At 24.5% G+C, this 13,594-nt stretch overlaps 1 protein-coding gene across 1 annotated transcript in view; it reads right to left on the minus strand.

The window, feature by feature from the left end:
* The window catches only part of LOC114130544 (uncharacterized), a 489,967-nt gene that overhangs the window by 55,485 nt on the left and 420,888 nt on the right, over window positions 1–13,594 (minus strand). Inside the window, exon 4 of the mRNA XM_050206770.1 lies at window positions 10,796–10,903. Coding sequence (XP_050062727.1) covers window positions 10,796–10,903 — 108 coding nt within the window. The remainder of the gene's footprint in view (window positions 1–10,795; window positions 10,904–13,594) is intronic.

Here is a 13,594-nt window from a genome sequence, read left to right on the forward strand (position 1 = left end):
AGATAAAACCAAAACATGTTGAGTTTTTATTTTATTTTATCTGTTTGCAATATTTTGATTGGAGTAGAAGTTACCACTCAGAATTAGGTTGATCGATGTTCATTTTTCCAGAGTGAAGTAGATACTTATTCCAAAATTCTACGAAAATCACGAAATATAATACTTGTTCACTTAAGCCTAGTCGACATAAAAGTAGTGAACTCATATTACATTGTTTAATTTATAATAGAAAATGATTGATGTCTATACAAAACTGCATTGCAATTTACTGTTTTTTGTGATCCATATAAGCGTTAAAAGAATCCCGAATCTAGAAGTTTTTAATCAAATTATCGCTATAACATCAAGTATTATTAAAAATGTAATAATTTACGTTTTAAAAAATACTATCGAAATGTATAACGACTCATATAAATGTAATTAAAGACCTCATTGTAATACTATTACTTTTGTAAATTTAAAACGAGGTTTATTGATAATCATTCATTTATTCCGACAAAGGAAATACAGTTCTTTGTTTATCTTGTTTATTAAAAAAACAAAAAAAAAAAACCGTCAGAATAAAACGATGCCCTCCTAAATTTTAACATTCCGTTTGTTTTGAGAAAATTAATGGTGTATTATTTTACTTTTAAAATCTCGTATTATCGTGATTGGTTTCATTATTTTAAATACGTTTATGAAAAAAAAAAAAAAAAAACAAACAAAAAAAAAAAGAAATGTATTATTTTTAATAATTGAATAAGTCTTAAACACTCGTCATCGGAGAAAGAGTTATTCCTAACCCGATGGTTTAATGTAAAATCCGTACAACACGGCCTACGAGTGATTTACCTACGTAGTCTGCAGACGGCGATACCACTTACGCATAATATTTACGATTGACGCGGCCGAATGCGAAAATTAACATGCTCAAAAACCGTATCGCTTCACATCGTTCCGTTGTTGTTGTTATTATTTTTATGATCATTGTTATTTTTTTTTACTTTGCTCTTCAAGTTGTCAAAAATTCCCGAGTACCTACCGGATTTTAACGAGCAATGTTATACCAGCGAAATAAATAATTTCGGCTATTTATATTAAAACCAGCCACCCTCTTCTTTTGCGCCTTCGTCACACCGCCGTTACCCTTCTTCTCCTCGTCCGAGGAATATTTCGTTTATACCCGTTAATGTGCTAACAAGAACGACCATTTCGCGCGATTCTCTTCCGGCCCTTTTGTAAAACGTCAGCCTCAATTATTCAACTCTAACAGAATTCTTCGCCGCGTCTTCGGCGCCCTCCATTGCCGGGACGCATTCGGACGAACCCGAACGTGTTCGTTGTTTATAAAACGAGGTGAGACGTCTTCTACAAACGAATCAAAATATCAAGATGGGTTAAATTTGAAATGTTTTCGTACTTTTGAATAATACAATAAATAAATAATAAAACCTTCTATAAGACGTTTAGTATTGAATTATGGCCTATGTATGATACAAAACTCAGTTTTTAGTACAACGATAATTTAAGCAATAGTAATTTTAAGCTCTATAATTAATATTTTCTAAATTATGACGTCAATATAAATTTAGAGTTGTTGGTCACTAGACGAATTTTAAATACATTGTATTTTAATTAAACTTTTAGTCTCCTAGGACTTGATAATAAAATTAATATAATTTATGTCATCTGAATATTTTATGTCAATAATACAGCATTATAACGTTAATATAAAACAAACAAATGCGCTCAATGATGGTTAATTAAAAAAAATACAGTCGAGCTCAAAGAAAAAACAAATTAATTTTCATTTTCGTCTTATTTTTATAACAATATAATGTTTCGAGTGGTTTCAAACTACATCATCATATTTTACTATGCACAATTTCAATAACATTTTCAGAAGACATTATTGAATATAATTAAGTTGTTGTATTATTGGTTTGTATTCAACAAATACGTGTTTTTCTTATATATTAAACATTATGATAATAGAATCATTTCCATTTGAGTCAGTTAAGTATCAGTTTTAAATCTGTTTATTATTAGAAACACAATAAAATATATACATTGCATTAAACAGGTAATTGTATACGGCATCCAGGACGTAAGCAAAAATCCATAGTAGTTTGCTAGGTATTTTAACAAAAATAAACACTAACCAAATGACAAAAATAAATAATAATTACCAGTGTGGTGTCACTAAAACTAGTTTTTGTTTCGTTTTCTCGAATGGTCTACTGGACCATATAGTAAAGCAAAAATCGTTTTTAATTCCATAATGGTTTTAAATTGCCACATGAACTGATTGTACGAGGACATGAATACAAATGTAGAAGATAATGTAGAAGTCGTGACAAAGGAATACACGTTATTTACCGTACAGATTGTCTATATAATAAATATAAAGGAGACCATTATCTTTAGACGGTGGACAATTGCTTGTGGCCAAATGGATTTTCCATAATGATAATATTCGAAGTCCAACTTATGTTTCAAATAATCCAAAACCTATGTTATTAGTTAATACTCTATAATTATTATTGTAAAATTTTTAGTTTAAATACATTTTACCATCCGTATCATTTCAAATTAATTTTTAATATTTTTATTGCGGCTATTTGTTCACTAAACCATAATCAAAATAGTCCTCTTTATTAAATATTTGCATTTTGTTTTGTTCGAGCTATAGACATTATAATATTTAATCAACATAAATAGTATTGTAAAACAATATTTTATTGATTAAATATTCCTTATTTAACTAATTAAAATTACAAATTACCCAAAGTATCTTCAACTGATTAATGTTGTAAATATTATTCTATAATGATGGGTCATTTTTACAACCAATTGTAATCTCTGCACACTTTGTTACCTAGTAAGGGTAAAACTTTTATAGGCATACACCACGACTACGTAAACTGTACGGTATACTTTAATTTCATTATAATTAATATTTTACAGAGAGATTGTTGTTTTCATAAATGTTTACATTTACTATGTTAATATATTTTATAGGTATAATATTATATATTATGCTGTGGACCAAGTTAAGTAAATTCAAATGTATATATGATGATTATATTAAAATTAAACACACTTTATCTTAAAATAATTAGTTGGTTAGTTATAAAAAGTATTTAAATTTTAAAATATTGATATAAGATAAGATAGCTTCATTTGGTTAGAAATATAAATGTTCTTAATAGCAAATATTATAATACGTCGATTGTGCGATTGATAAGTACAAACAAGCATAGATTTCTTTGTAAACTATATAATATAGTCAACTGTCTTATTATTATTTTGTTTCATTTTGAATATTTTTTACTACCGGCAAATGCTGTCAGTCATAAAAAAAACCATCGCCTTCGCACGTCGTCGTGTACCTACTCGAAGAGAAATGAACGCATAAAGTAATATACGCCAAATCCTTGGGGGAATAAAAAAAATCTGTAAATTGAATTTCACAAGAAGGTTACGATGAAGGGGTAAATCTATCCAAGTATTTGGAATGCAATTTGTATATGATGTTATCTAAGACAGTGGTTCTCAACCGACAATCACTACGCTGTGATAAAAGAGTACCGGTCCATATTGTGTTAGAAAAAGATATTTTTACTGTAGTGTTTAGTAAGATATTTTTATTTTTTGAACTAAAGCCCAAAACTGTGCGAAATACTACTTAAAAATTCACGTGGTGATTTGTAACAGTAAAACAGTTATGGGAAACTGAATTCTTAGGCTACTGATTTTACAGTTTTGATCCTCACCCTTTTCATTTATTAGTAATGTATCTGTTCTCGGTATTCGATGTGACAGATATTAGATCGACACGATTATTAGACGTTATAAATTACTAAACTACTCGACCAGGAGTTAAACTGCAATACAACGCAATGTTTGATAAGGAAGAGATCTATTATTAACTATAGTCATTGCAGTTAAAAATAATGGAATATAGACGCAGTACAGGATAGTACGAAAACAATAAATTTCCATAAGTATAATGAATAATTGAGGAACAATAAAATGTATAATATAAGCAGTACTTATGTGTTTCCAAAAACACGCAGAGATACCAAGGATATTTTTATGAATTTACCAGCAAGTTAACCTTTCGATATAACCACTTTGAAGCTGTAAGGTTAGGTAGCTCAAGATAATACCAATGCATATTGCTTTTTATGCTAATAAAAAACAAAAACATGCCAACTGAGGAAATATGAAAACTTCCACAGCAAAAATATCAAATTATAGTTACATAAATTGTCTTCAAATATTGACATAGTATACGTTATTGCTAATTTAGTTGACACTTAATTATATTATTTATATGACTAATATTTTTTAATTGAACTCATTAAAAAACTTAATAACAAATAGTTATCTTAACAGTTATAAATCAGTGAATGAATAGCATTTTTATCAAGCAATTATATTAAGTTATATTTAGTATTTATAATGCATTTAGTAATGTAGTATATTTATAGAATTAAATAAAACTCATATCAAATGTAAATATTATATTAATTAATAAGTTAACGATGTAGACGGTAACAGGTATAAATTTGTAATAGGTGGAATAAATTGGTTGTTTTAAAACTGCCGGGCACTGGTGAAATCCATGCTTGATTGATAACTCTCCCAGTCATTTTCCTCTATCGGCAGTATTATGAACGCTTGACAAATTTCAAATCGTGATTCTCTAGCTATAGAATTGTATAAAATACCATTCTCGGATTTTCATAAAAAAAAATACATAACAAAAAATAAAACTGGAAGGACAACCAAATACGATTTTATACATTTTGCTCACTATTTTTTTTCCATTAATTAATATATTTCATGAAATACAAAATCATAAAAAAACTTAAATTGAATAGATATAATAGACGCGTCCGATAATACCACCTACACTGTTTCGTATAATATATTATAATTTGAAGTTGTTTGTATTTTCACGGCAATCTTGGATTATGACTGAATTTATGAAGATTCTCGAATCTACACTTGTGTACAAAATACTTAACACAACATAATATAAAAACTCGTTTTTGCAAATAGACTCTGTTTCCATTCTATGAAACCAAATTGTTATCAGTTTATACTTCTAGATGAATTCTGTCACCTATTTAGGTTAATTATATTTAAAAGTTAAATGCACAAAAATAACGAATAACTGAAACGAAAAATGAATTGAATCCGTTCCCTTAATGTAAGGTATTATACATAACCACGTCAATGAAAAATATAGACACTTCAATTTTTTTCTCAAATAACAGAAAAATCTATGGTAGAAGAATACATAAATGAAGCTTTATATGCGAATTTATTTTAGTGATTTTTATTTTGTTACATCAAAGAATACGCAATGGAAGTTAATTCTATTGTGATTCCAAACTTGTATTTTTTTTTTGTGATATGTAAAAATGATGCATATTTAATAAATAATAACAAAACACCGCGATTTTATAGCCACTTCACAAATCATAACATTTCTATAAGTCAAACTACGATGTATACGAATTTATTTCCTTAATTTATTCAGTGTGATTGATAAGTGATAACTATTGAAATATGGCTGTATGGTAGGCTAATTTAAAATTTAAATGAGTTTGAGATATCTTAAGGGGAAGACGAAACTTCGAAGATGATGCTTTCGTTAGACACATTATTTGAATCGTAAATTGTGTTTTTGTTTAAATAAACGACGTGGAAGCAAATGGAAGGTATGCAATTTCAGCGAGAAGCTAAACTTTGATGTCAGCTGGTACAATTTGATTAATAATTATTATCTACAACATTTGTCTTGCTTTTACAAAATATTTTAAAATACATTCCAGCAAAATTAATATTTAGCATTTTACTGTAAATTGTTGTTACTTCACAAATCACTTTTCATTAAAAATTGTCTGCTCACCTGATTTTGTAGTAGACGTATATTTATTGATTAATGAAAAACTACCTATTTGCTATATTTAATGATAAATAGAATTATTATTGTTGGTCAGTAAATAGGACTTTGAAAGTTTGAAATATCAAATGATTATTTTAAGGTCAGTAAAACTATAATATGTGTATATTATACACAGTACCAATATGTTAATAAATATTTGTATTTATCAATGTTATATGTTGACATATTACATTTCCGGTTAAAATAAAATTACAAAGTAGATTTTTATTATAAGAATCTTACTAATTACGACGAACGACGGGTTCAATTATGTATAGTTTTGAAAACATGAAACAACTGTTAATCATTATAATATACTACATTTTTTAGCAGGGTTTTTAAAAATAATTAATAAATATCCCAATAATTTTTGTAATTTGCAATACACATTTGTACATTAAAAAAAATGTATTATGTAAAGTAAATTTAATTTATTAAATACAATTAAATATTTTCTATTTTGGTTTAAATATCTAAATAACCAATCATTAGTTGTTAATGTACAAGATTGTGATTGCAATGTTTAAACAAATAAAATTATATTTTATAAGATTATAGGTACATTAAAATATACACCTAAATTCATAAAATGTATTAATTACATTATTAAATATTATTATAATAAGAAAACTATATCACATAGCATTAGATAATATATTTAATATTTATACTATACTATACAAATATAATCAAAGAATAAACATATTAGGTACAAGTTAAATAATACCTTTTCTGAAATAATACATTGTATATATGCACTTGATTTTATTAACTTATGCGCTTTATTTTATTCAAGAATTTAATATATTATTTCATTTTGATTGTTTATTCAAGTTAAAAATATAAAGTCTATTTTATAATATTTTATTTATAATTAAATACAAAGTATTATGCTTATTTGACAAGCATTTATCCATTCATCTCATTTTCTCGTTTAAAAATATATTTATAATAATTGATAATCAATGTATAACATTTTTACACCTATTTACATTTTTGTTTTACGTTAAGTATGTAAATTTTGTAGTTTTAAATATGAAAATAAATATTATGAATAGGTAAAATAAGTTTTTAGGTTCTAAGTCTAGTAGTAAGAGGTTGTAAAGTTCTATAAAACATAGGTTAGGTAATAAGTTTTAATAAGTACACAAGTTTAGATAATGTTTTTATTTTAGGGACTCCTTGATATAATAAACTTATTAAGTTAAACATAATGCAGTTGCAAATAAATTAATTTAATTTTACTGAGTTTGGAAATTCATCTTTTTATTTTTATATGGAATTTTGAAATTAACAAAGATAAACAACATTGTCATTAATATATTGTTAATTGGTACAGTTAAAATTAATATAAATTGTAAATAATGTCAATTATTGTCGGTGTCAGATAACTTTAGAAAATAACTGAATCATATTATTTTTAAGACGAAGCAACGTGAATTAAAAACGACCACAATTATTATTAGTTATATTTGATTATTTTTTTTATAATATGCCTCGTTGAATCACATATACTTCTTTTGAACTATGGAAAATATTACGACGTTGTAAAATAAGTTTTGCCATAATTTACTCAATTATATAATATACATATTATTTTCTATATTTTTAATTTCACAAGTCTAATTTCATTTCGGAAAACATAACTTAATATCTGATAATATATTTTGAACTAAATGGTATTAAATTAAGATAATACATTTCGTCTTTGATTATACAATCATTGTCGTTATTCAATGAAAACCATAAATCTGAGTAATGTTACAATTTCCTTCCTTATCTCCTACTATTGCAAATTATTATTTCATATTTGTTTCAGTATAATTGTTTATGTTAACAACACAATACAAATAGTTTGTATCTCGAAGTTAATACACAAATGTAAAAGCGGATAGTACAATAAAGATTACAGGCATAGCGCATAAGATGTTAGTCAATTGTTTCCTTAGCGCTCACTTCAATGAAATCCAGTTTAAAGTATTTTCTTATTTTAAATTTGAAAATAATAATAAATCGTCGTATTTTAAAATTGACTTTAAAGGGAGATCAGTTTACTTAAAAGTGGACGAGATTTTATTAAAAATGGGTATGCTATATATATTATGCTCTTTACAGTTTTTCCAATGAGTTTTTTTAAATTACTACGAAATTTGACCTTTATAAAATATGAGCTTTGTTCAATTCCCAATCAATTGATAAGGTTATATGCAACACTTTTACTATCCTAAAAATTGTTTTCGAAAAAAGGGAAAGCCACTGTAGACCAAATAGTTCCTTCGATCAGCTCTGAATTTCAAATGCGGGAACAATTGAATTGTGGTTTTTGATTATTTTTTTATTCATCATTTTGATATATTATAATAATAGTAAAACTTATGTTATTCTTTATTTTTTTTATTTAGTAACAAGATAAATTAAATGGTTATTTTATCATTTAAATTGTTTTCTGGATAAATGTTTGTATATTTGAAACATTTCTTTCACATTGTTTGAACTAATATTTTATAGGTATATATATGTATACATTTTGTTTGTTTTTTTGAATCATCGCACATATAATTCATAAATTTCTCATTTATGACCACAAAAAAGGTTTTCTAATGATTTAGATATTTATTAGAAGTCGAATTTCAAACAAGCTACTTAAAAATATATAGATTCACCACTAAGTTATACAAATTATTTAATACTTACAAGTTATAACAGTTATAATAATTTATTGTAATTATCTATTGAAATTTTAAACTTAGGATATTAGATTTGTATGTATAGTACATTTTTATTTGATTATTATATTATCCACAATGCTTATAGTAATCATTTATAAAACAATTTTTCAAATACATAATTTTTTTTTCTGTAATAGAAAATTCTTTGAGTATTTTATTTTTTATTACCCACTGATCATTTTTTTTTCGTTTTATAAATAAAACAACCTATCATTTTTAGTTTTTATATCAGAAATATACACTATAATATATCTGAATTATTATAAATTTGACCAACAATTTAGTTTTTGATCTATTCTACAATGAATTATTCAACATCCACTTTTTAGATATTTTTTTCTAGTTTATACATTAATTTTTTCTTTCATTTTCGTTTAAAAAAGGTGTTTAAAAATGATTGTTGTTATCTTGACTTACAATTTTTGGATCTTATTTGACGATTAAGTGTAGTATATTTACACATGTTTTGTAAGGAAATAAATAAAAAACAATATATTTGTAATTTAAAATAATCTATATATAAACTTCTTATTTAAACAAATTACAGTTTGAAAGAAATTTAAGAATTTAGAAGTGAAAAAAAATACATTAAGTAATTTATTTCATCAAATGATATAATAAATCATAAATATAGCCTGAATATTTAATGATTTATCGTATTTCTCAAGAACATAATTAAATATTTAAATATGAAACTAAAACAATGACGTTGCCCCAATAGCTGCTAACATACTTGAAATAAAAGTTGAAGAAACAGAATTTTTATTTTTAATAAACTACCATACGTAATTTTCATTTTGAATGTTTAGGTTATAGAATTAAATTAAATAAAAAATGTGCATGTAAAATGTTTACATATTTCATTTTTGTGCGAGTTGTAGTTTAAATTAATAACTTGAATTTGTAAAATAATTGTTTTATGATTATATTATACTAAATCTATTTAAAATATTTTTCTTTTAAACATTGTATTCGTGATTTTAATCAGAGACCATGGATTTATTAATTTGTATAAATCACTTTTTTTTTTTTTTTAATGCCATAATTCATAGTAACTCGGAAGTAATAGTAAATAATTTACTACTGTAAACAGTGGAATACTTAAAACAATTGCTCACCTTATACGATATAATATACTGCACACTTTAATCTAAATTCTTTTCGTTAACAGTGTAACCTATTTTTTCTCGAATACATTTTTTTGTAGTGATTAACAATTTATAACAAAGTAACTCAACTCTATAAGTTTTTGACAAGATCGCATATTATAAAGTATACAAATTTTATGCTTCTTCGCACTTTTCCTGACATACGTTATAAATGATAAAACTTTTAACAAATATTAATCCAACTTTAAGTTACATATTATAAAGTTTATGCGACTAGCTGTAGTATGTAATGAATACGTAATAATCTTAACTTACCTTATGTGTTGCGAAAAACTATTCTTTTTACATAATAACACGATCGTATATAATAATGTTTTATTTGTTAAGTAATTTATATCAGCGAGAAATTTGAACACTGCATTATATGGCATAGTAGAAAATGGTAGAATTCCATCACGGTCATAATTATAATTATCCGTGGTGAACTGTATAAATTAAACACATGATTCCCAACTATAATAATCGTGAAATCAAATTATAAATCTTGTTTGATATATATTATATACTACAAATTTACATTCGCGATTATTTAAAATTAAACAATACACGTTAAACGAAGAGAAGAAATTAAATTATCAGTCTCATCTATCGTATTTTTTGCGTTTTTATTTTTAGTTTTTGTATAAATTTATTTATCAGGGTGCATGTATTTGCACATACGTTTAAAGCATTTTAATTTTTTAAATTATTTAACCAACGTGATTGAGTTTCTTTTTAAATGATTAATTATATAGGTATTACACAACCAGTGTATCTACATCGAAGCACGATTCTAGATTTTTCATCGTGTACACTTCATTTATCGTGATTCGTCAACTAATACATAATATCTTATATTTTGATGTTTTTTAGTAATGATTATTTTAATTAATAAATTAATGTTTAGAGCCATAATAAGTTACATTATAACTGTATTATATGAAATATTAAAAAATTGATAAAAATGATATTACCTCCGGATACCATGCACGTCAATTTCACCCGGTCGCCCTCGAAGTACGGTCCTGTGTGCTCTATCTCTTCGTTATATTCGCTCAAGATGACTGGTTTCTGCGGAGGTACTGTGAAAAGATATTCAAAATTAATATAAAAAATATTACACGTAAAACATGCAATCATTGATAAAAACCAAACAACAATAAATGTATTAGACAAGGTATAATAATATGTACATTACACGCAGTGACACACTACTGCACACGTGACACAACCCTAAAACCACTCTAAATTGTTAATGTTGGATGCATGTTATAACAACGATAATATTTTGTTATTTTAAATGAAAAACCCTGGAGTATAAACACATTTATTCAGTTACCATTATTTACTATTATTCTTTTTCTTTATAGTAATTTAAATGTTAAATAGGTTGGGAAATAATAATAATAATAAAATAAAAAATGATTAATAATTTAAAACTTAAGAAAAATAATATAACGTAATAAATAATATATATTATAATTATATTATATTTCTATTATAAATATATAATTATTACAATTTATACACGTAAGTGCAATAAGACATTTTAATTAAATGTATATTTATAAATAAACATTACTATTTTGTAAAATAATCAAAACAACTGATTTTTTAAAATAATTTTAATGGCATTATATTAAGTTTATTTTATTCATCAGTAGTTAAGAGTCACTTAATTTCAATTTTAATCTAATCTACCAAGTCAATTAAATAAAATTATTAGGTAACCTTGTTTACCAAAAAGTTTAATTGTCTTTGCATAGGTCATCTTCAATTGTTTTCAGCTTTTTTTTTTCTATGTATGTCAATACGCGTTTTTTCATTTAGTTAAAAAGCTTAACAATTTTAATACAAGGTTTCTTATAAATTGTTAAGATATTTTAAAAATAAAGATAAATAAGCTACGTTAATGTATAATGATTATTCCTAGATAGAATATTGTAAAATTTCATTATTTAGTAGTTAAAAATTCTTTATTTTAATATTCATACCTAATAATTATTGTAAGTTTAATTTGAGGTTCTTTGTAAGTTATTAAATTTGGTATTACTGGAATTAAAAAAAGAAAAAAAAATAGTTGACCGCATTTCAACAAAAGGTACCTATATAATATAATAAATTGTTTTTGTTTATTTCCAAACAGTACAATTTTACGACCACTACTATAATAACTTGAAAATTTCAGTCGAAATATGATCAGTATCTCCGGTAGTTTGGTAAAGAATATTTTACGGATGGTAGCAGTTTCGATTACAATTTATTACCAGGAAATTTACGACAGCCAACGTAATATTTATTCGATTAATCGATTTTATTAACAATAGCACTAATCGACAAAATCAAAAACTTTTTTTAAGTTTCCATTAGATGAGTTTTATTTTTATACTGGCAGAAATCATGATAGAATTATAATATGTGTATTATTTAACCATTTCCGGTGTTCTGAAATATATATTATTAGATTTGAAAAAAGTGTGGTGCTTCCGGTCCCATTTATACATTTTTTTAGTTCGAAATGGAAAAAATAAAAATCGCACATACTTATTTCAATCATTTATAATAATTAATACAAAAAAAGCGTGAAAAACGGTTTTCATAAAAAATGTAAATCTGCGAATTATTATACAATATTTTATATAGGTAGGTACTAGATATATATGGTTGCTTAACTATATTATAAAAACATAAAATATAATTAATTAATCACGAGTTTAAATATTAACTTGATAATTTATGTTTATTATGATATGTATCTTATTATATTTTACTATAATAATAATAATAAACAAATGAAATATAACATCACAATAATATAAAGTACATTATTATGTACATTTAAATATTTTATTTAAAATTAAATGACTGTATGCTCATTTGTAAATAATTATACACATTTCAAATAAACCTTACTATTTGCTAACTAAATTTATTTAATCAATTTAATAAACCACATAAAAGTTTTTTCTTTTTATCGTAGCGATTAATGATATTGATTTAACAATAATGTGTATATTTAAATTTTAAATTTTTGTGTCCGAAGACACTTTTTCTAATACAAAAAATGCTCTGATTATTGACTTTGATAAAGATTTCTTGTAGAAAATTGGATTTAATTTTTACTTTTGAAAAGTAAAAATTACAATTTATCAGTACTTATAAAATTGATAGATTTTTTAGCACTTGGAATTTTTTTTTATAGATATCTCAAATCTGCCGATTCCTTTCGATATCATTTTTAATATTTTTATGATTTGTATCATCCACTTAATTTTTACGAGTATGAATATCCTTGAAAAAAGCTAAACTAAGCTTATTAAATTCTTTCTTTTTCAAATTATTATATTGTTTTTACATAATACGCGTTAATTAAGTTAATTATTCGTTATTGTTATTATTATTTTTTATAAATATATACTGAAATTGCATAAAACTGCGACAATAGTAAAAACTAAAACTAAATATTTAATAAAATTAAAATTACAAATTTTACGGTCGTATCTCTGTTATACCTTATAATAAATCACAGTTAAATGAAAGATTAATAAAATATAATTTTTATTTATATTAAAACACATATATTTTTAAGCATGTGGTAATATTGTTATGTAATTAATGAACTAAATTTTCCAAGTCTAATGAATCAAAAAACATAATTAAATCAAAAAGCAATGTATGAAATACAAATATATTTCCAACCATTTACCTACATGGGAAGCAAATAAATACATCATAAGACATTAGTATACATACATCATATATAATTTATTGTT

This window comes from Aphis gossypii, chromosome X (assembly GCF_020184175.1).
Source record: "Aphis gossypii isolate Hap1 chromosome X, ASM2018417v2, whole genome shotgun sequence".
NCBI lineage: Eukaryota > Metazoa > Arthropoda > Insecta > Hemiptera > Aphididae > Aphis > Aphis gossypii.